The sequence below is a fragment of the Fringilla coelebs genome, assembly GCF_963513975.1.
Source record: "Fringilla coelebs genome assembly, chromosome: 6".
NCBI lineage: Eukaryota > Metazoa > Chordata > Aves > Passeriformes > Fringillidae > Fringilla > Fringilla coelebs.
In genome coordinates this window covers 61,589,874-61,614,126 of record NC_140034.1, presented here as the reverse complement: position 1 = coordinate 61,614,126, position 24,253 = coordinate 61,589,874, and the positions used below count along the sequence as shown (strand labels likewise).

The 24,253-nt window shown below is 39.8% G+C and overlaps 1 protein-coding gene across 1 annotated transcript in view; it reads right to left on the bottom strand.

Annotated features, from left to right (window-relative positions):
- The window catches only part of PRMT3 (protein arginine methyltransferase 3), a gene marked incomplete at its 5' end in the record, with an annotated part of 54,219 nt that extends 31,151 nt beyond the window's left edge, over positions 1 to 23,068 (bottom strand). Inside the window, 9 exons of the mRNA XM_084208045.1 lie at positions 5,009 to 5,108; positions 7,938 to 8,059; positions 13,237 to 13,302; positions 16,196 to 16,337; positions 19,469 to 19,622; positions 20,051 to 20,153; positions 21,229 to 21,278; positions 22,265 to 22,347; positions 22,941 to 23,068. Coding sequence (XP_084064171.1) covers positions 5,009 to 5,108; positions 7,938 to 8,059; positions 13,237 to 13,302; positions 16,196 to 16,337; positions 19,469 to 19,622; positions 20,051 to 20,153; positions 21,229 to 21,278; positions 22,265 to 22,347; positions 22,941 to 23,068 — 948 coding nt within the window. The remainder of the gene's footprint in view (positions 1 to 5,008; positions 5,109 to 7,937; positions 8,060 to 13,236; positions 13,303 to 16,195; positions 16,338 to 19,468; positions 19,623 to 20,050; positions 20,154 to 21,228; positions 21,279 to 22,264; positions 22,348 to 22,940) is intronic.
- Between the last annotated feature and the right edge of the window lie 1,185 nt (positions 23,069 to 24,253).

The window sequence follows — 24,253 nt, the reverse complement described above, 5'->3', positions numbered from 1 at the left end:
AATCTTTGTAGAGAAAAAGAGTTTAAATTCTTTAAAAGCATCAAAAGGTGGATTAGTATGTTTACAACAGCAAGAATTAGCAGAATTGTTGGTGCAGCTGAAAAAACCTGTGTAAAGATAGAATTTGGAAGCATTGTTTAACTACTTGAATAAGCATTTGAGTTTCCCCTCTACTTGCTATCAAAGATGCATTTTATTATTTTCTATAACATTACTGAACCTGGTCTGGTTCTCCAGATTCAGTAAGGCCCAATCCTGAACATTAAATGAGATGAAAAACAGCTATCAAATCATGGGCCCAGAGAGTCAACTTTTTCTTTTTTAATCCCCAGTGGTATAAAAGAAGTGCATTATTGTCTTAAACTGAAGTTTTCAACTACAAGATTTCCACTGGCCTACACAGTAAAGCGAGTTACAGAAGGCATGCAACACAAATTCTGATCTCTAACACAAAATCTAATCTGGCATTAACAAATGCATAAAACTGATGTGGCCCACTCTTATGTCATGAAAAAGTATTTTTTATTTGACCAAATTCCTTCCAAACCTGCAGCACACTTACATGACAAGCAGTAGCTACTCATAAACACTTCAGCATGTTCTGCTGCAGCACCATCTCCCACATGCTAAATCTGCCTTCCTGCTGATCTCTCATGTACATTTTAATTAAAAAAAAAGAGGAAGTAATTCATTACTGACAGAGCAAGCTCACAAATGTCAGGATCACAGCTTGACTTTGTCATTCTGCACACCCTGTTGTTTCCTTAAACCAATAAAAGTAAGAACACCAAACGGGAAGATGTGAAGAGCAGAAATGTGATCCCCATTACTAGTGTTGACAAAAAAAATTCATGCAAGGAAATTACTGTGTATCTCTCACAGAAATAGGGAGTTTCCAGTGTTTCAGACATGCTCACTTCCTTGTCTTTTCCCCAGATCTTGAATGCCTCTGTTCACAGCCCATCCTCATGCATTTTCAAAATTATTTTTTAAAAAAGAGAAAGAAACAACAAAGAAAGAGAAGAAAAAGGAGAAAAGAAAATACTAGCTATCTGACCAAAGACATGATTAAAAGACAAGTACTGGTTTGCATCCTAAGTGTATTTTAATCTGACAGTCCATAACTTCCCCAGTTTTATCTTGTATAACTCTGCTGCATATTCAATACCATAAAGCACTGTATTTAAAAAAACCCAATTTATGAGTCCATGCTGTACACTGTATTTGAGACAACCATCTCAGGCAATTGTCTCTCATAGTAGAGCCCCTTTACAAACAAGAAATGCAGATATTCTCAGGTGACTAAAACTAGCAACCTTTAGCTTTATAGTTTTAGCTAGAGAAAGGAAGCAAAAACAATACTGATGGCAAGAAAAATCTGCACACAGATGCAGCTGTGCAAGAACATTCCAGAAAAGCACTGCATACATTTTGCTTCTTTCTGCACTCATATTTTCAATAAGCAGCCTATGAAGTTAAAAATTACTCTACCTAAATATGGGAGCAATAATTCAGTCACTGCTGTATGTCATATTTTCCTGCCCAGGAATACATCCAAATCTACATCCTGAACCAGAAGTATATTTATCAAATACTTCTGTATTTGATAAATTTAATTGATGAATTTGATCAAATTTACCAATTTGATAAATTTATCTGTAGGTGACTTATGATACAAGCAGACAAGTACCAAAATACGAGAGCCTGGTACTAGTATACAAATCTTCAGTTACACAAATGAAGGTTTTTAAAGGTTTCACATATCAGAGCTCTAGGCAGGCAGGCAGGATGATGCTTTAGAAGCTTGCAGCCCTGATACAAACCATCAAACAGTCCTGGACACGGAAACCTCCACAAAAACAAGCAGCAGTGGTATTTTATATAAAATCCACCTGTTCTTATTTTCAAAAAAACCCTTCTCCAAGAACTGACAGATTTTCTCCCTAGAGAATCTGTTTGGTTATCAGCACAGACTATTACCTGGCCATTTTTGTACTCTTTCTCTAGGCAATGTGGTTCACTGGGTGAAGTGGCCCTTCAGCCCATCCGCTCTCCCTTGTGCTCCTGGCTCACAGCACACAAGAAGTCCCTGGTGTCAGGTTGCAGACTCCACTGAAGTTTTGCTAAAGACAGTGTTCAGCTGTCTCTGGAGTGAAAGCCTGAACAGCTTTAAAGTCCAAGGAGCCCTCAATCTTCAGCAACCTGCCTTTTGGACACCAAGAGAACACCTCACAGCTCTTCACACCTCCCACTGCCTTCCTCTGTGTTTTACACACTGGGTTGAATTGAACACAGTCACAGAAATGCCCTGGTCTGATGCTGACATTGTCAAACACACAAACTTCAGATGTCACAAGCTGAATTTAGAATGTTACACACATGTCCACTACTAATTGCTTTCACGGGCTTAAATAAAACCACTGAAAGTACAGCTGCTCTTCATTCAGCCTCTAAACCTGGAACATGAAAAAAACATATCCTGAGGAATTTAAATTGGGAAAATATTATTTTGGAAGATGGTAACTATGCATTTGAAATACAAATTTCTACAAAGACACACATGCACTCACACACACCTGCCCACTGTGTAATATTTAAGATGCTTCTCCCATTTTTCCATAATTTAAGGGAACAAATTTATAAATGAAAGAGAGGGAAGAACAGCAAGCAGTTTGTGGCAGTCATAGGTCACTTCTGCAATTAACTAAATGATCATTAGAAACTATCACACTGAGATGCTCATAATGCAATGCTGTACCTTTTACAAGACAATGCTCTATGTGACAGCTTTTTCAGGAAGCCTAATCTAAAAACAATCCTGGGAGAATGCAGTATTTTTCCTCTCTCTTGCCTCATACTTATTTTTAATTTTCTGATGTTCCAGACACAGCTCTACAAAAAAAAAAAAAAAAGCTTATTGTTTACTGGTCTTAAGCAGCATTCTGTATGAAGCAAAACAAAGCTACGGCTCCACCAAAGGTCTGATATTCACTAATCTAAAAGCAGTTTGTTTTCTAAACAGAAACAGCAACTTTTTATATTTTTGTTACAAAGAAAAGCATGAGAATTTTCCTGCCAGTCCATACAGATTCTCTGCATAAAGAGGCAAAATCTGACATATACTGAATTCTTTTTCTCTCTCATGCTCACATATTAAGAACTAATTTCACACTGTATCATGTAGGGAAGGAAATGAAAAAGCAAATTCCCACAAGAAAGCCAGACAAAGAATCCTCAACTGCGTTAGACAGAATAATGTTCCTTTCTGGACAGTGTTGGAACATTGTGTACCCTGTCCAGCTATCAATCTTACTTCCACAGCATTGTCCTCTTTATCTCTGCCATGCAGTAACCTATAAATCTCCTAACACTCCTAAATATTTAGAATACCTAATTAACTGAAGTGCATGTGGCTACGTAATTTTGACATAAAAAAAGGTAAATCGGCACACAAAAGAAAAATATTCAACATTCAATACTTTGTTTCTTACAAGAGCTGAGTCTTGAAATCCTTTACTTCATCTTAGAGGCGCTGATTTACGACATGACTTCAGCTCACCTGTCCAGGTTCCCTTTAAAACCAAATCTTGGGCTCCAGAAGGAGAAATGTGATTTTGGGAACATTAACCTTGGTGCACATATTAGGCAGCTGATCAGAAGTTTCTCTGAAAAAACTATAATTACATTTCTAGTGAAGCCACCATACTGTCAGAAATCACCAACCATTATGTGCTATTTTTAAATCACTGGTTTAAGCCAATGCCTTCAACTATCCTTGAAACTAGTGACCTCAACACTAAATTAAGCTCATGCTTCAAATAACGCACATCACAACAGTGCAGGAAAAATTGCAGATTTCTAATTTCTAGTTCACTGACACATGTAATATTAAACAAATATATACAAAAAGGCAAACCAATTTATTTTCATCTTTCCCTGAAAAACAGGTAGATACATATGGAGCCACAGTGAGTGCATGACCTCCCCAACAAAGGCCATTGTATATAACAGAACAGCCACAGCTTGTTAAAAAAAGAAACAAACCCCACAAAGAAACAAGTAACATTGAATATAAGCTTTCATTCCTGATCTTAAATTTCAGGCAGAAAGGCATTTTTAAGTTCCAGCAGCTGGAAGTAACATGAAGAAAACCTGTGCTTTGAAGAGCTTTTTGAAGGCCTGTGATATGAGGATACTGAATAGTGGAGATTAACAAAAAAAAAAAAAGTTTAAAGAGATGTTCTCTACCAGATTTTTGATAGGGAACAGGCATTCCTAAGTCACTACGAAACTCAGGCTGGCACTGGGTTTTGTAACACAGATTTCTTTATTAGGATTAATGGCAGGTAGCAAGGACAGGGGTGTAACAGTTAGTGGCCACAAACAAAAAAGGTAGCAGGCCAACAGCTGAAATCCAATGGATTCCAGGAGATGGCTCATGTAGACACTGCTGTCCATCACACTTCTTTTGTACTTTTGAACCAGTGGTTTTACTGTCATGCTGAAACCCAGCAATGAAAAGCAACATTGTTTTCAAGCTCTCCCAGTATTTGCAGATTTCCAGAGGCAGCCCCTCCCTTCCCTATCACCTTTCCTGCACTGTCAGGAGAGTCCTTAGCTGAATTTGCAAACTGAAGGTATTTTACCTATCAGAATGAGCTGGCTAGATGACTAATACAATATTTCTCCATTACTTTCACCTGAGCAGCCACAATAGTATGACTTAGTGCTTTATAGATTTCCAAATCAACTTTGTAACAGAAACTTGCTGCACCTAAAGCAGCTCAACTCTACTTAGAGAACCTTGACTTGAAAGAGCTTGAGCAAGAGGAACCAGGAATTGTGTCTAAGTACCACATAATCAGGAATGCCATACTATCTCTGACATTGTCAAAGACACCGCTGGAATCATGACAGATGCTTTGGTTAAAAAAATCCAACTTTTCAAATGAAATAAAACACATCTTTTTCCTGAAAACAACTTGAAAAGAATAGCCATGCACCTTACCATCCATTCAGATATAATTACATCCACTTTTTCCAAAGGCAGATCAACTTCCTCAATTCTTCCTTTGACTAATGTAATAATCTTTTCAAGTTTATTTAATCTGCAAGTCAAAACATAAACAAATTAGTTTATATTTCCAATTTATGCTGTCAAGAGAGGTATATGACATCTATATTTCGTATTCTTCCCCTCACAAACTTTTTGGTTTAACTAATCAAGAATGTACTATTCCTCAGTTTTATTTCAGAGGGAACATTTCCAAGTAGCTAAAAATTGCAGCAGATTTAGTGCCAGGAGAAGATGGGAGACAGTAGATCTGTATACCTCCAACGTGCCATGCATGCAAATAGGCAAGCTTCAGAAAGCAGGAAAACAGAGAAGATAATTTAAAACTGCTGGTCCTCTTTATTTAGAAGTTGCTTGTTTCCATTTCTCCTCCTCTGACCTCCACAGCAATCAGAGCCTACTCACCACACCAGGACGGCAATGGAAATTAACTTCCTCACAAAGCTGTTTTGCATGACTCGGTTTTTTATTTAACCAAACCAGCTGCAAAGTCACTGAGAACACAGCTTCCCTCTCAAACAGTACTACACTTATTGCACAGTAAAGGCACCCTCCCCACTGGGATTTGGGCAAAAGCACCTGCAAGGTTCAGTACCTGCAGTGATCAGGGATTAGCTCACACGCACGTCACGGTACAACCATCCTGCGTAAGGAGGGAGGGACTGGGACAGGACTGCAGGTTTTGAAACAAGAACTGCATGATAGTGGAATTAGTTAGTGTGTAAATGCTTGAAATGTAAGGCTTTTCTTCTCGGCAAACCATATTAGTCTTTCTTGCACTTATCTTTATTACCATGGCTGTTCTCACAGAGGGCAGAAAAGTATTCTCACCACAGAAATTTATCTTCCCACTGCAGTTCTTATCTCTGCCCCTTCCCTCCCTCTCCTGATATCTTACTCTTACATTCTGTCTGGCTTTCAATGCAGACCAGTAATGACATTAAAAATTCAATCTAAGAGACAATGGAAGAACGATCAGTATGAAAGGAGGGAAAGGAAAAGGTCAAAGGGCTCCTTGAACACTTGGGCTGTTGCAAAGACAAATGAAATCCTCTACATAAGACAGTTTTCTGTTAGGGGATAGCAGTTCATTACTAACATCATATTCAATGGTCTAAACAGAAGTAAAATCAGAAGTTGAAAGTGAAGAATGTTAAAGAGCTACCACCCACAATAATAATTTAAGAAGGACGGACTAAAAGAGATCTAAAGGTAACTTTCTAAACGACCACATCCAAGGACATGATTTAAAACAACAGAGAGGAAAAGGATTAATTCACTACATACTTGCTTTCAATTATCATGTTTTAAAAAACCCAAACAATGTAGTTTACACACTGTAGGAAAAACTGAGGTGTTATTTAGGAAGTCTACTTCAACTTCCTATTCTACCTTAACAGTGATGAATGACAAAAATCAAGTAAGTCACTGTGCTAGAAATTTTACAGGGACTATTCACAGCAAGAAAAAGAAAAGGCAATAATTTAGTTTAAAGTAAGTTTATTTTTAAGGCTACTCAAGCCTTAAAAATGTATGTATTCTGGTTCACTTACACACATGGGCTGCACTATTTCTAGTAATTAGCATGCTAGAAATTAACCTGAATTCTGGGAAGGACAAAAGCGTTGAGCACACACTTGAAGCACAGGTGGAAGTGCGCCCCAACAGTCATTTTTTAAGCTAAAGAGTTGTTTAGTGTTCCAAGAAATATCTGTTATTCCACTGCAACTTTGTCAGCTTTATTCCTTTAGGAAAAGTAGCTTTAAACATACAAATATAAATTCTTTTGATGTGATCTGCAAACTTTAATGTGAATTGCACCTTTTATAGGAGAGAGTACCTATAAATGTGCAGTCTTACTGATTACTTGCTGCATACTTCAAGTGGCAATTCATCATTCTTAAAGAGTTTAAGAGTTTTGATTCATTGCTTTTCTTAGAGACCTGCCCTTCTCCTCCCCAAAAAATAATACACACTGTTACTTCTACTGTCCCCTAAGTATAAATAACACTCAAAAGACTTTGTGCACTTGCTGAAAGTTAAAACACCCCTAAATTTGTAATCTAGTACATTAGATACAAAACACTATTTCACATCTGCAACCATTCTGAAGATGTCAGGAACTCAGAGGAAGGGTTCTCTTTAAGGAATGAGTTCTTGTGCCAGAGAAGTATATTAGTCCAACATGCATTTAAGGTTTAACATGGTGCTTTTCCCAAGCAGATATCTGAGTAATTTTACAGCAGCCAAGTGTGCAGTGCTGCACCACCAATGTGTGAGTGGTACCTAACAAATTCTCCACAGACAACATTACTTCTGTGCCACTTGAGCTTGCACAAAAAAAACTGTCACTCCCAAATTCTTCAGTATCTACCTGGGTTTTATTCTCACAGTTGCTCTTACAAAATCATCCTAAATGAAAAAACATACAGGCTTCAGCTATCAACAGTGCACATGGACACCTACACTCCTCCTACCTCATCCTAGGAAATCCTTTGTAAGTCTTCAGATTTTTAGATACGCTCGGTCTCCCTAAATACCCTCCACAGGCAAATCAGTGACACGTGGAGTGGATGAATAAACAAGGAGATGGGTGTAGACCATGAGGTTCAAGACTTGAGAGGAGTACAAATCCTCACTGGTAGCCAGGTACCAGAGGTGGCCCTCAGGGCTCAGTGCTGGTTCTGACACTAATGAACATCTTTAGAGACCTAACTGCACAAGATGCACCCTCAGCACTGCTGAATTAGGGGACAGCAGTTGACAGGGTAGGCCTTGTATTTTCTGTAACACAGACAAATTATAGAAATTATTTTAAATTCCTATAAAGAAACAGAAAACTAACAACCACAACTTCTCCTACCTAATGATGTCCATGGCCTGATAGATGATTTCAGATTGGTCAACTCCAATCACTTTCTTGGCACCCGCTTTGGCAGCAAACATGGAGAGAATTCCAGTTCCACAGCCAACATCCAAAACCACCTGAAAGGAATAAATGGAAGCAAAACAATCTTATTTTCCTTGCTATGATTTTTCTACACTTCTTTCTAAATCAGTGAGATGGCATATTCCAACAGAAGGCACCAAGTCTTACTGTTACATGCAGAGACATCCAAGTCAAACTGCAGTTCTAACTCCCACTCTACCACCTTTTCCAGGCAGCCAATGAAGCCCACTAATTCCAGCTGCAGATTAACCCAGTCCCATGGGAAACAACAGCAAGCAGTGATGTGGGAAACACCTAAAATGCTACATGAAGAGGAAAAAAAGGAACTTACAGGCTGAAAAATTTAATCACTGAATCACTAATAATTGAACTGAGGAAACATATTCTAGCTGCAGTTTTTAATGAAAAGTCTATTCAAAAACTTTATTTAGGAATCCTCTGCCAGACATGGTCACACTGCCTCAAAACAGCTATGGCTCAAGATGAATAAATTTTAATATGATCACTTGCACAGTTTTAACACCTGGAAATATTTTCTGTTTAGCACTATTTATAATCAAAATAGAGTGAAAAAAAATCCAGTTAAGATGGAATCCCTAGAGTTTTCATGAAAGAGTGAATTTCATCACTACAGCTGGAAAAAATATGCCATAAGATCCATGGAAATGCATGGGGTTTTGTATATCACATATCAGCTACTACAGGAAGACTGAAAAGTTAAAAAATGTGAAGCAACTAGGAAAAGAGCACCAAATTTATGACTAAGTGGAGCTGAGCTGCCAGCAGCTTAAAGCTTCACAGACATTTTACCAAGTAGCATTTTTCAGGCCTTCCTATCATAACAATGTATTTCTTGTAAGGGCTGGAAATTCTAGACAGCTAAAAACCGAATGAATGTGTTACAGAAGATTTTTTTTAAGCGGAGTTCAAGGGCTGATGTAGAATTATTTGGGCTGAAAGGCATCTCTGGAGATTCTGAGGGTGTATTTTATTGCATTGGCCAGATCATCAAGGGTCTGATATAGCTAAGCTTTACTAATGGTGTTAAAAAACTCACAGCGCTAAACCCAAAAATGTTCTGAAGTCTGAAAATCAAAATAAGTTTTTTAATCACTGTGTAGAGCCACTCATCTCATGTACAGCATTTAAGCATGAACAGAATCAGAACAGCAAAGAAAGAACTTACTTTCCCATACCTAGGACCTAAAATGAAAGTACAACTTCAAACACATTTAACAAAAACACTGGGTCAGAATTACCAGTTATAGCAAGAATTTATTAGAAAGGAAAACTGATTTCAATGTCTCTTCTCCTCACAGCAGAGTGCTGTAAAACCTGCCCTCACAGCTTCGATGATATTAAACATTTTTCCAAAGAAGGCATCAAATCCCTCACTGATCAATGATATATTTGAGAACTATAATCCCATTTTACAAAATATTTTTAAAAATACAAAAAATAAGGAAATAATGCACCCTGCTGCTGATACACTTTCCAGCTTATCAGCTACTGATCACTCTCACTTTGGCACAAGAAAACCTTGCATTTCACCTGACAAAGAGCAGCAAAGCAAATACTGGAATGCTCTGCACCGCAGGTCTGCCTGCCCTCCCTGTATACAATTCTATCCATTCTGAGGATGGATAGAACAATGATCCTGGAGCCAGCATGAACAAAACCAGCTGTTCATCCTTACCAGTAGGCGTAAGGGAGCTGCTGCTTTGGTGGTCTGGGAAGCAGTGACTGGAGCACTGACTACCCCACCTGTCTCTGTGGAGACACTTAAAACCTGGAAACAGACTAAAAACCATCAGTATTATGACCTTTACAGCAGCTTGTGCAGAGGGAAGGGCAGTTGTGGACAGTTATTTGTTCCACCTGCAACTCTTCTGTAGCTATGTTTCAAAAGGAGTCAACTCTACAACTGAGAAGGTGAGAGCATGTTATGGGTACAGAAATTCCTACTGTGAATCTGCTGGAGACAGGAATAGAAAATAAAAATCAATATTCTTGCAGCTGCTGAAATCTCACACCCTCCAACATCACCTAACATTTCACCTATGGTAGTTAACAAAATCACCGAGCCATGACAGCTGGGAGTCACAGCCAAAAATAAACCACTGTGAAAGAATCATCTTGATGTACAGTTGCATGAAAGAGAGCAATCACCACAAATTGGAAAAAAATCAAAACAGACACCACGTTGGACACCTGCCCCGGTCACTTAAAAACCCAGATGGAACTCATCTAGCCTTAGGCAGGGGATGGGATGGAAGAGGGGCACTGGAGGGAAAACATACAAGCTGGAATACATGTGAGGAAGGGAAAGACAAGCAGAGTGATCATCAATTAGCCTAAGGACAAGGGTCTACAGCCTACACGTTCTTGCAGCGATCACATATGGCCTCTCAGCAAAGACCTGGAGCAGCTGCACGGGTGATTTCACTACACCACAACACACTGCAGCTTCACCTCCTCCTCTGCAGTCTAAGCAAAAGTGATATCCTACTTTAAACTCAGAAAAACAGAAGGCCAGGGACTTTGGCCAACTAAATTCATTTCATCAATGAAGTCTTAGTAGGACAATAGTTTAAAAGCTTCTTTAATTCCCTGAATATGGCACTGATGCTTCAGCACTCAGATTCCAGTCTTACAACAAAAACTAAGCATGGCAACAGTGCTTTACTAAATTAGTTTTCCACCCTAAAATACTCTCATTGTAACATGGACCACACTTCTTTTTACTGAGTACAGCCACCTTCATTACTCCTGCCAGGTAATCTGAATTGTCCCATTCTCATCTCAAATACATTTGACAGGTTGAAAACAAAGACAGCAAGCAGGATTTGTTCAAGTTTTAATAATTTATTTTGAAAGCTGAGACAGAACAAAGAAATTGGCCGGTTCTGAAAAAAATATGCAAAATAAACAAACCCAGATACTCTGCTATCATCTATCAGCATGCAATCACACCTCTTTAGTATCCTAAAGGTTAGGATGCAGACTTGCATCAAAAGTGAGTATAAAAATTCAGCTTTTTGAACAAGCTTCTCCCAAACTACCTCACAAGTGTCCACTCAGAAAAAAACAAAAAGCATTAGTATGTATTTTCCAGGGACAAATACCATAAAAGAGTTCTAGGAAATGCAGTATTAGACTTTCCCCTCAATTTTTTTTAATTGTTATTGAAATTAAAGGGAAAACAGCCTTTGGAATTTTCCCTCATTAGTATAGTCCTGAGAGCATTATACAATACATTAAGTTAAACAAAGTATCCTACACAGCTCCTTCAGCAGAAGTCTGTAACAGATGTCACTTCAAAGCCAGATTTCTGCAGAGAACTCCATTTATTCTCCATAGCAATGTACCAAGAGAAAGCTACATCACTTGGCCAGACACACCAGTTAAGCAGGACACTGGTCCCATGGGTGGGGGACACTGGGAACTCAAAGCAATCGAGATTCTGTCTTTCAGTTCAACCTCGACACACCATGATGGGTTTGGACACACCACAAATCTGAGGTGACCTTGATCGATACACTGCTGCAAAAACCACACTCAGAAATCAGTTTGTGTATGTTGGGATACTTGAGCTTTTCTTCAGAGAAGTTGAATGCTTTTACAACAGAGTAAGCACACACACTGCCTAAGCTGTTTCCTGAGCATGGGTATCTACTCCTGGGGCTGAAGCATCATTGACTCTAACAGTAACTCCATGTTTTGTTCTGAATGCTCCCAGCGTGTCCATACAGCACAAGAGACACACTATCAATCATGAAAAATTACTGTTCCACAAGGCCTTTTTGTGTAACTTCAGATCAGTCTCAACCTGCAAATACCTGCAGTTATCAATTGTAGGGGCGTCTGTGAAACTAAATTTCTCTCGGGGAAGTTTTCTTTCCTTTATTGATCTTTCTGCTTTGTTAGATGAGCTGCCCACCAACACAGTCACCTGGTGGCATAATTCTATGACACCTTTGCTTGTTGTCTCACTATAATCAAAGAGTTTAAAAATGTTTAGTAGAAACAGGCTTGTGACATGAATTGAGGCAAAAAAGGGAAGAAAACTATTTACTTTTTTTTTTTTTTCTGCTATAGTTGCCAATTGAAAACTAAGGTAAAACATACAAGGACTAGTCACTATCAAACACTGAAATACCTTCTGTCAGGACTGAACTGCTCTCTCACCTCTCCTACAAAGAAAGGCTCAGAGGATTGGGATTGTTCAGCCTGGAAAAGAGAATGCTTTGGGGCGACCTAATTGATGCTTTCCACTACCTGAAAAAAGCCTAAAAGAAAGATGAAGACAGACTCTGTACAAGGGCTAGAGTGACAGAACAAGGGGGAATGGATTTAAATGAAAAAGAGTAGGCTTAGATAGGATACTAGGAAAAAATTCTTCCCTGAGGGTGGTGAGGCCCTAGCACAGGTCGCCTAGAGAAGGTGTGAATGCCCCATTCCTGAAAAAAACATTCAAGGCCAGGTTGGATGGGGCTCTGAGCAACCTGGTCTAGTGGAAAGTGTCCCTACCCAGGGCAGAAGGATTAGAACAGAATGATCCTGCAGGCCCCTTCCAACCCAAACCATCCTATGGTTCTATAAGCTCAAAACACAACAAACTCATTAGAAACATCCAGCAGAAATACAAAAGACAAGAGGATTATTACTGTACAGGGGTCATAACCACTGTAAGATCCTATCACTGAAATCCCTCCTCACTGCAAATGAAGTACTAGCTCACAGTTCCAAGCCCTTTAACAATATCCACCCAGTCTGGAGACACGAATTCAAAAAAATCAGTTCTGCATGAATTCTTTCCCAGCCCTAATTACACAGGGCTTCCAGGCCATTTTTACTGTATCAGGCATACATAGAAATTCACTTAATCCCGGTAAAGAGCCCTGAGAGAGATTCCACCTAATATCCTCGACAAGAGAGGCTCAAATTCACCCCGCCAAGATAATTAATGAGCTCCCTGCCACGGCACACAGCACAATGACAATAGAGATCAGCACTGCTCTTATCAGCACGCTGCACCCTCCAGCAGCTCAACAGCTCTCCACCACCTCATAAAGCCAGAGCGCAGCAGATCAAATCCTGCCACTGGAATCTCCATTCCCAGAACTACAGAGTAGCTAACCTGCAGGTTTTCTACCATTTGAGACAAAATAAACCACAGGAATTACTGTATGTTCTGAGCAGTTGTACCCACCTTGTCCTTGAAGATATGTGGGTTTTGATAGATGAAGTCGCGATAGCTCTCCGTACGGACTTTATCCTAGCAGTCAAAGAACAAAGAGGGTTCAGTCTTTCTACTTAGGTACAGCATAAAATTCAAAAATGCTGAACAACTTGCTTTTCAACTTGGCCTACATATGCTGTGCACATACTGTACTTACATGGGCACTGAAATCATGACTTCTGTATGATAATATTGCAGAATTTACTGCAGCAAATGAAGCCAGTTGCCTCAGCTGGAGGAAAAATAAGGAACTATTTTATGGTTTTCTTATTCTGCCTTTTCTTTTGAATGTTTCAAAGATCTTAATACCTATTCATCACTAACCAGGAACAGCAGTAATAGTGACAATATTACACCAACTTAAATAGAAAGAAGCTTAAATAGAAAATTGTGAAAATTTGAATCACAAGTTCATAAAATGTTTTGTATCATTTTGTTCTCTGACACCCCTGTGACATGGAGATTTCTGTAAAAACAGTTATGCATCAAAATAACTTGGTTTTATTTCTGAACAAGCTGCACTTTTGCAGTCCTGGTAACAAGCTAGTAGTTAAAGCTATACAGCCCATCTGATGAAAGTCCAGCACAGTAAATAAGTTTGACTGAAATACAACAGGAATATTTTCAAGCCTAGAACAAAACATATATAGTACCTTAGTATAAAAAAGCCCGCAGCATAGCTCAGTTTACCAGCAAGGTAATCTATTAAAACATTGATTCTCTTAACATGCATCAGCAGCTACACAAATTGACAACCAAGTATAGGTTTTGGAGTTGCTGTCACAGTTCAAGTGTTACAGACAAATAAAAAAAAAAATCAGCAATTTTTTGTCTAGTGCAAAAAATGCTGAAGTATAAAATCCCAGTACTTTTATTAAATCTAGGGGATTTTTCTACTACAGCAAGTTAAGAATTTCTAGAAATAACAGAGAAACAGAAATTTTCTATAGTGAGAGAGAACAAAGTCTATTTTAATAAAAGAAGAAGATCAAAACCAGTGACACGAACATTTTTATGGTAATAAAAATTTTGGAGACAAAAAATTATTTTGAGGCTTGAAAATCCTAAAATCCAGCTCTATGTGTAAAAGTACTATCTCACACACAACCCAAAGAAGCAGTTGGGGTTTATTTTAGAAAATTCTGCTTTAAAATCCTTTATATTCAATATTACTAACAGAACCATGACCCTTTAAAGCGATATTGATTTGCTATGATGTTCAGAGCAACTATTTTTAGTACTTCACCTCTACTGCAGTATATATCAGGATGTGCTGGGAGGACCAAAAAAGAGTAAAAATAAATAATCAATTGAGAAAGCAGCCAGCTGGAAAGCTTTCAGCCTTGCATCCTGCCCCTCACATGGCTTCAGCACTGCCCCAACTCAAAGCAGCTGTAGCCACAGCCAAGCACTTAGGGACTCTATTCACCAATCCCCTTCTCCACTCAACTTTTCCCATGTAATGCTTTCTTGGTTTAAGTAAAATGGTAAAAAACTTATTAAGATGACAGACAAGAAATTCTCAAGCAAAAAGGTAGAGTAAGGGAAACACCAGTGACTCAGCAAGTGTGAAGTAACAATATTCTTGCTCCACCTCTCAAGTATTTGCAGAAAAATACCCCAAATTGAAATTTTGTCCTACCACTACCAGGCATAAGGACAAAAAAGGTTTCAGGATGGAACAGTTTCAGAAATGGGCTTACAATTCAGACAGCAAGGCTGCTTTCTTAAAAATGTTCATGTAGTAAACCACTATATTAATGTAAATAAGGTAAACAGGAAAAAAATCAAAGTGAATGCCCTTGCATAAAGAAAAAATTTCAATGTGCATGCAATAAAAGCAATCCTTTTCCTATGTTTTGGAAAGTCAAAAGTCTTCTTAAAAGCATTCTGACAAACATACCCTTAAATCAGTAAAATACAATTTTGTACCAATCTCCTTGTGCAGAGATGCAGATTTACTGTCAACTTTATTTGCCAACAGAAAGGCTTCCTCATCCTATAGCCTACATTATCTCAAATGACAGCTTTATACAGCTGCAAAACCAAACACCTATCATTTCTATTTATCTTCAAGTTACATTTCAGTTGTATTTCTACAGACCATACATTTCAGAAAACATTCTTCCAGTTCTGCAGCCATCTCTGCTTCTGTAAAATCTCCTCCCCTTAATAACCTCACAGTCACACTACTCTTAACACATATTCATGTGTATTTCTGCACTGGGGCCACTAAATGATTTACAAAGCTGAAAGCTTTATATGCCAACTGCAGGCACAAATTTACTTCACAGCTCTGTATTCTGCCTCGACTTTAGACAGGAATTTTTATTTATTTATGCCTTAAAATGATAAAACTGCTTATAACTCTCACAACTATGACATTTTCTCTGAAAGGAAGCATAGAGACATTTTAATTTACAAGTTAATTTTAAGCTGTTGGGCTTTGTGCTTGTTTTTTCATATTTTAAAGGGCGTAAATAGGTTTGCCTTTGAGAAATCTTGAGCATAAACTTTTTTAATCTTTAGCATATGAAAGGAACTGCTCCAGGATGTTCATGAACATCACAGTTCATTGTCTTGCTATCAATACACCAAACCATGCACAAGCAACATTTTCTGTTTAAAAAGTGCAAGAGAAAACCACAATATTTGAGCAATGGTCTTGCCTAACAAATTTCAATTATAAGGAAAATGTAGCATAACTGTAAATGATTTTCTGTTCCGAATGCTTCCCGTAAACAGAACTTACACAAAGGAAATAAAACTGAAAAATGATCTCTTAGCCTAAGTACCACCAAAAAGCCTCTCCTGGACAGAAAGGGTTAAAAATGCAGCTGCTCTGCAGTATATTTATGGGCACACAGCCCACTTCATTCCACCTCTCCTCTTTAGTCCTACTAAGGTGCAGTGGTGATGACTTTCTGACCTTTAGCATCTCCTCGTGTATCCCATAATGCCCATAGGAGCTGAAGTAAGCTCCATCCTCGTCCTCCTGAAGATCTGCAACGGCGCTGGATGACGAGCTGCTCCTGACATCTGTGTTCATCACAAAATCCTGAGCAAATTGTCTGTAATCAATTTGAAATATACCCTTGAGACGTGTTTATGGGACCATGAAAAGGAGGCTGGGCGGGGGGAAGAAAGGGCTCAGGAGAAGGCAGGAATGCAGGCTGCCCAGGGGCTGGGCAACAATGGCAGCAGCTTTAGGTGTGCACATCCTCCCTCTGCAGGCTCCTCGGGGCTGCTGCAGCGCTGCACGTGCTCCAGCACCCTCTGGCAAGCCCAGCTTTCTGCTCACAGCAAGCAAGTAGCAGCAGTGAAATACTGGGGGGTAGTTTCTATTTTTAAGGCAGAAATGTCTATTTTGAACTTCCTGGTATAAATGCCAGCACTGCTGTGTCAAGGTATTTTAGGCTGTGTAATGCAGACAGGGACTCAACACAAAGAGCACAAGAATTGCAGCCCACACAACACTGGGTGACTACTGGAAGGGAGAAGGAAGCATTTTAAAACTGAGGCATTTGGGTGAAAAGAAAAAAGAGCTTAAAATTCAATTTATTACTTGAACTTTATGCTGCTTATTTCCCCTCCTCCCTGGTCTTGCATTCCTTCAACATGTAAAGAAAGGCTGAGAGAGCTGGGATTGCTCAACCTGGAGAAAAGAAGCCTCCAAGGTAAACCAACTGTGCCCTTTAGTTCCTAAAAGAGCTACAAGAAATATGGACAGGGGCTTTGGACAAGGACAAATGGCTTTTAAACTCAAAGACTGTAGGTTTAGACTGGATAATACGATGATTTTTTTTACTGTGAGGGCAGTGAGGCCCCAGCACACACTGCTCAGAGAAGCTGTGGATGCCCCATCCCTGGAAGTGTCCAAGCCAGGCTGGATGGGGCTCTGTGCAACCTGGGAGGTGTTCCTGCCCACAGCAGAGGGTTTGGAACTGGATGAGCTTTAAGGTCCCCTCCAACTCAAGCATTCTGTGATTCCATGTTCTCATTCCTCAAAGCAGGTTTGATGACAAAATACACAAATCAAGGGGTTTATAAAGAAAACACTATGAGACGTTAACAAGCAGATCATATCATGCCCACAATGAAGTGAAAAAGCAAACACATTTCAGCCAGACAATATTCCTCCAGGGCCTACAGTCCAACAGCAACAAAAGCTGCATCCTAGACCACTCTAAAGCCTCTGACACTCACCTTTAACAGCGACCATACTTTCTAAAATGGAAACTTCACATACAGAAACTGTAGGGAACAATCCCATTACCAATATCCTCCTTATAGAAGAACAAAACCAAAAATACTATTTCACTCCTGATATTTCTGCTCAGCTAGTTTGGATGGGGAAGAGAATATGGTAAGTGATTTTGTACTGAAATTCTGTCAGTTTCAGAAACTTCCTACATTTTTTTACAGAGAAATGGTCTCGATCTTTTTTTAATATTGCTCTTTACCACAGTACTTTGCATTTTCTTTACTTTTATACAAATATCTACATGATAATGGATTCTGTGACATACAATTAAGTATAATTAGCACTGTGTGAGATTTAAATTATTTAATTCAAAATTATTTAAGCCAAGAGTTCCTCTAATGTATGCACGCAACACAAGCGCCAAAGAAGTTCCAAAGACAGTGCTGTCCTGCTGGCTTCCTAATCAAGAAAAAAGATAAGTAAAAACAAAAGCCATCACCTCTAAAGAGGTGACAGATTAAAAAACTCAGCATAGACAAGCTGTGTTCTCAAATCTCTAAGTTACATCTAACGCTAGAGGTGATCTGATTTTTGTTATTTCACAGAGGTTTTACCTGAAAGGGAGCAGATATTATTCTGTGGAATAACCTCCAGCACGAACCACTGAACTACAGCATTTAGACTACTACAATGCAATTGACTCATCTGTCCATAATTTAAAACTGTGCTCCTTCATCAGATGTACATCTGGCTATTTTTGCTGCCAGCTGACCCCTGCTGAATTGAAGAGGTTGCATTGAGAAAGAAAAATTAAAGGCTCCCTCTTACAAGAGCAGATCACTTGATACACTAACCTCAAAAAAAACCCCTGTAAGCCTCACTGAAGTTTGGAGAGCTCAAAAGAAATTGCTACTGATGACCTGCGAGGCGTTTTTTTGTTTTAAATGAAAATGAATGAAACATAAAGAAGGCAAAAAGACACACAGAAAATACCCCCAAGTTTTTGAAGCACAATGATAAATTTCTTTCATTCTTGCTGTTTATGATCAATTAAAGCATAATGTACACAGAAATACCAGAAAAGCACTCTGTGCAAGATTCAAATTCACCCGAAGACAAAATCCTTTTTGACATAAATAATTGTTCACAGCTGAGGAGATTTGAATACATTAAATATTTTGGTGTACTTAGTTACCTGTAGCTCCAAGCGTGTACTGTCAAAATGTACAACAAACACTCAAATGCATTTTACAACACAAGAGTTTTCTGATTAACTTCTCACACAAAAGAACATGAATTATTTTTTCAAGTCTCTTAAATACAATTTCAGTTTGTCAGTGCCCAGTCAGTGTGATCTCGAAATATCATGCTTGCAGGGGATTTAAATGAAGTTTATATTTCCATGTTATCCATAAGCATTATCAAGCCATATGCAGACCTCAAGATTTAGAAGTAGGAATGTCCTGACTGTATATTCTTACTACCTTCACCTGATACTGAAAACGGAAGTAGCTGAAAAAAGTTGATTTATTAATTTCACTGAGTTTCTCCAAACTGCAAATGAACTCTACTAACAACTGCTGCTTGAAGCCAACTCTGAACATTTCTGGAATCCTGTATTTAATTTGCCAGTCTCTCTCTCTTCTCCAGTGTGTGCATCCTCAGTGTTTAAATGCCTATCTAAAGAACTAACAGAAAGGTATCTCAAAAACAACGAGTAGCCTGAAGGAAAAAACCTGAGTGATGTGCTTGCTTAGCTCTCATAAGCATACTTTGTCCTTTCAATCTGTGCAGGTTTCTGTGCAGTTTTTACTATCCCTCTACAAGACATTTATGAACCATCTACAACAGACAAGTCAAACCTACAGTCCCACCTCAAGGTTTATTTCATAGTTACATCCTACTACTTCCTTCAATTTCTATTTGTCTTTGAACATGAACATCTCATCTAAAACACATCAAATAAAAACAGCCCGAAACTTCAGTTCAGACACTTACTTCATTTTCTGAAGATCATCCTGTGCTCTAGCCAAGGCTGCTTCTGCGGCTCTGGCTCTCTGTTCCGCATGTTTTAATTGTTCAAGGAGCACCATGGTGCCACTTAAGCCATTGGAAGGCACAACTTTTACAGGTTCACAAAGATCTTCTATGTCTGATGAAACAGGGAGGAAAAAGAATACCTACCAATCATGTTTATGATCTGTTCCCAGCAGATCATAAACACATCATGCTGTTTCTGTCTTTGGATGCTTTGTACAAGCTGGTTGTTTTACAACAGGCACAACTGATTTTGACAGGGCTAACTACAAAACACAAGCCTAGGCAGAAGAAGCAAATATGCTAGAAGCAGGGTCTAAGTTAAGGCAAATAAATCCAGAATTCAGGCTTCCTTAAATACCAGTGTTTGATTATTTCTAGAAGAGTCATTTGGTTTAGATATGATTACATTAGATATAATTAGTATGTGGACTTTCTCAGATACATGAATTGAGTAACAGTGGCAATGCTTCACATGTCACAAACTCTGCCAATACCACATTTACCCCACAAAGCAGGAGTCACACTGAAGCAGTTATTTACCAAACTGAAGAAGAAGATCATCTTCAAGTTCTGGTTTCAAATATTCCTCTCCTTCCCAAGGCAGTGGGCTGCTGAGAGAACTCAAATATGCTCCAGTTGGTTTCTAGACAGGAGAAGAACACGTACACTAAGTTTCTTTGAAAACACCAGCCCTCCAATTTCATTCAAGAAAACAAGGCAAAGATATCCTCCTTCACACAGTAAAATATGCAGGGTATTAGTGAAGGAGCTTTGTAGCAAAGGCTGGGAAAGCCCAAGTAGCTCCAGGACCAAGGAATTCTGTGCAAGCAGTAATGCACAGCATACTGACAGATATTGAAGAATACTTGCAAGATTGCACTGCTCTCAGGAACCCAGTTCACTCAGGTGACACTAATCCTGTCAGGTGTTCTTACATGGACAGTGCTATAGGAACAGAAGTCAGAAACACTGCATTGTCTCTCCTGCTTGCATCCAGTTGGTACTTGGTTAAGAAAAGATAAGTCAGTTCTGGACTTCAGTTTTTGCCTTTCTGTGTTTACTCCATGCAATTATGCATTAAATAACTACTTGAGGATTTAAGATTTCAAGACTGAAGTAAAAATTACTTAGTAAGATAAGATGGTATTGAGTTTTAAACTAAATTTTTAGGGAATAATGAAAGAACAAAGTCACAAGACACAGAAAATAAATGAAGGCCTATCTTAAAACTGTAGGTTCCCATTAGCTTTCCCGACTCAGGTATAATTTTAGCAGAGTTTTAAGTTCTGTAACTTGAGGGATCAGCTACTGTCCTTACTAAGTAGGGGTCTGGCCAGCTCATACCCTCAGGAAAGGTTTTTACATCAACACACATGCAAGGACTGAGAAACTTCAGTTCTTGAGAAGTTTCTGAAGTGAGACATCAGAGTCAAAGGCCCAAAAAACCTGAATAAAACAAGATGATACTACACAGCATGGAGGCTTTATGCAAATCTCAACATTCCCTTCTGAAAATAAAATTTCACATTAATTAAATATATTTACAATTAAAACAGCCTCATATCTAGATAAACAGATCAACAGCTACTTTAATTGCCATGATTTGTTCTTCTAAAACTTCAATACAAAATCTCACACAATTATTAGAAATGGGCAAACTGAAAGCACATCACTATTCTCCAGAGTCAGAACATAGAAGTAGTAGGTGGCACACCTACCTTTAATCTGATGAAGTTTATTAGTTTAATGTATCCATAAAAATCGAGTCCTGAGTGGGAAAAAAAAAATCTGTATTACAGAAAAAACCACATGTTTTACAGTTATGTGAATACTAATTACCTGTTCAACTGGTAATTGTTTTAAACTTCCCCTTGGGTGTACATCACTATCTAGTGCACTCTTCCCATCTTAAGTTTGCCATCTATGTTTTTCTTCACCCTCAGGGCAAACACATTTGCCACAGATTAAGAATGGAACACATCCAAATGGGAACTATGGACAGGGATTTCATTCATTTGGCAAGCAAGTACATCAGGACAGCCGCTCTTATCTCCTACCAGCTACCTTGATGACATTTGAGGCTGCTGTGCTCCCCTGTTTATATTCTTAGCTTTCTGCTTAAAAGAATGTAAACTGATGCTACTCACCAAGAATACCTACCACTATTGATTTAAAACTGCCACCTTGGCAAAAGTAATAGGAGTTTAACTGTGTTTTCTCCCCAGGAACAGCAAAGATAAACCCAAAACACTTTTTTTTTTTTCTATTTTAGACAGAAAACAGACTAGACTAGATCTTACAATACATAATGACTGCTTCAAGTAACAGCCAACCTGAAACTTGACTAAAAAGAATTTAACAGACATGGGAGGCTAAGCCTTCCTGTGATCACCAGAAGGACACAAGCCATGGGGCTCTGCTAAATCCTGAGCCCAACAACAGCAGCACTGGATCAGATCAATCATGCACTGTCTGCTTCAGGTCAATCAAGCAGGCAGTGAGGAATCAACACAAGCCAGCAAAGATCAATCTCACTTTTGTCACCAATTGAGAGCTTTACCAGTAGAAAAGGCATGGAGAAAGCAGGCAGAATAAAGAAAATGTATAAGCATTTTTCTACAATAGCTCATCTTATTCAATCTTGGAAGCTTCAGCTGCAAACCAGGAGATCAGTTATAAACAAATTAATATTTGCTATTTATTTTAAATGAGATACTCATACACAAATTAAACGACATCATGAAAAAAACTTACCATGTTTCTGGATCACATCACTAACATCAAACTGATGCTCTGTTTTGCAGTGGGAGAACACAGCTTCAGCAGAACTAAACAACCTGTAAATAACAAACTATTAAATATGCAATATTGACACGTTAATTTCTAACTTATGAGTGCTATATGCTCTGTTCTGACTTACTGGGCAACTCAGAACACATTTCCTGCCTTTGAGAAAGGATGACCAGGCACTGGCTCACGTGCCTCAAAAAGCTTTTACCTTGTTCGTCAAACATTTTGAAACAAAAGCCATCGAACACAAAAATTTTGTTTGACTAAACCACAGACCCGTTAACTCCCAAACACTGTATGAGAGCAAAGCCTGCGTTAAACCTGAGATGTAAAAACCACACCAGCACAAGGCGGGTTGGGCAGTTCGATCGGCTGCACCGAAATAAAAACTCTCATCTCGATACCGGCGATGGGGAATAGAGGGAAAAGAAAGGAAGAGCCTCCACGCTGCTTCAGCACAAGGGAAGGGGATTACCACGTTACTCCCTCCTTCAGCCTGAATCTGACACACGCCGGGCTCCACAGAGGCCGCGTCTGCGAGGCTGCAGAGCAGCGACTCCCGCGGGCCGAGCCCGGCCGCTCGCAGCGCAGCGCAGCACAGCGCGCTCCTCACGGGGCCCCGCGCTCCCCGTCCCTCCACCTGTCGCAGAAGAGGCAGCGGGTCTGCTGGGCCACGGCAGCGCCTTCCTCCTCCTCCTCCTCCTCCTCCTCGTCGTCCCAGGCGCCCTCGCCGTCGGACAGCCCGGGCATCTCCTCCTCGGCATCCATGTCCCGCCGCCGCCGCCCCGCGCGCGCCGCTTCCGGCCGCGGGGAGGGAGCGGGGCCGCGCGCGCCCCCTGGCGCAGCCTCCGGCCGCGGCCGCGCTGAGGGGCCGGGCCGGCGCCATCTTGCGGGAGAGAGGGGCAGAGGGGCAGCGGGACAGAGGGACAGAGGGATGGAGGGACAGAGGCACAGTCCCTCAGCCATCGCCCCGCAGGAGGCGGGGAGGGTGTTCCGTGCTCCAGCGCGGAGCAGGAATCCCGACGTCCACGCTTGGCAAGCGCCGGGCTTTTGGTGTCTCGCAAACGGCGCGGCTGCCGCGGGGGGGTTCAAGGGAACAGCAGGCGCTTTTAAATGTCAGCTTTCAAATAAGGTTTAGCGACTGGCAGAGCCGCAGGGTCACAAAAGCGATGAGGTTGGAAGAACCTGTGAGGTCATCGAGTCCGACCTGTGACCAAACACCACTTTGTCAACCAGGCTGCCCGCAAAACTCGGATTCATTACCCCGTGTGTAACAAGCCAATAATGCACACTCGAGATATGCACATTATTTATTTCAGAGTTGCACAAACCTGGGTGGTATTCCACAAATAAAGCACACAAACTATCAGCACTTTTATTTATATGTTATACAATATTTACACATCTCAGCAAAAGAATTCATGTCCATCAGCCGCAAGTTACATAGTTCTCATATTAATTAGTATTCTATCTTCATTGTTTAAAGATTCTCCTCCTCCTCATGTTGTTAGGCTGTGTGCTCAGTCTTTATTTGAGTTGGTGACTTCTTGGGTTGGTGTTGTGAGTCCGTGATCTTCCCCCTCTGGAGCCACCTTTTACCCAGATGGAACTGATTGCAGCACAGTTGCTGAGTTGTCTTTATTAGTTTCTTCCTTGTCTTGGGGGTTCTGCCATATGTCCTTATGGCCCATAAATTCTGCATTATTTGTGTTCACTCTCAGGGCTATGTCCTTCTTCCCAAGCTTTAACCTCCCCCCAGGTATGAGATCACTGAAGCATTTCCACCCCTAAACCTTAACAAGGTAATTCTAACAACAAGTAATTTGTTTTTCTAACACCTGGAGATCCCTTAGAGCTTGTTAGTGGTTGTCCCACCAACTAGATCTCCCTCCTTGTTGGTTAGGCTTGAAAGTATGCAAAGATCAAATGTTATAGCACATCCTTTCTTAAGGA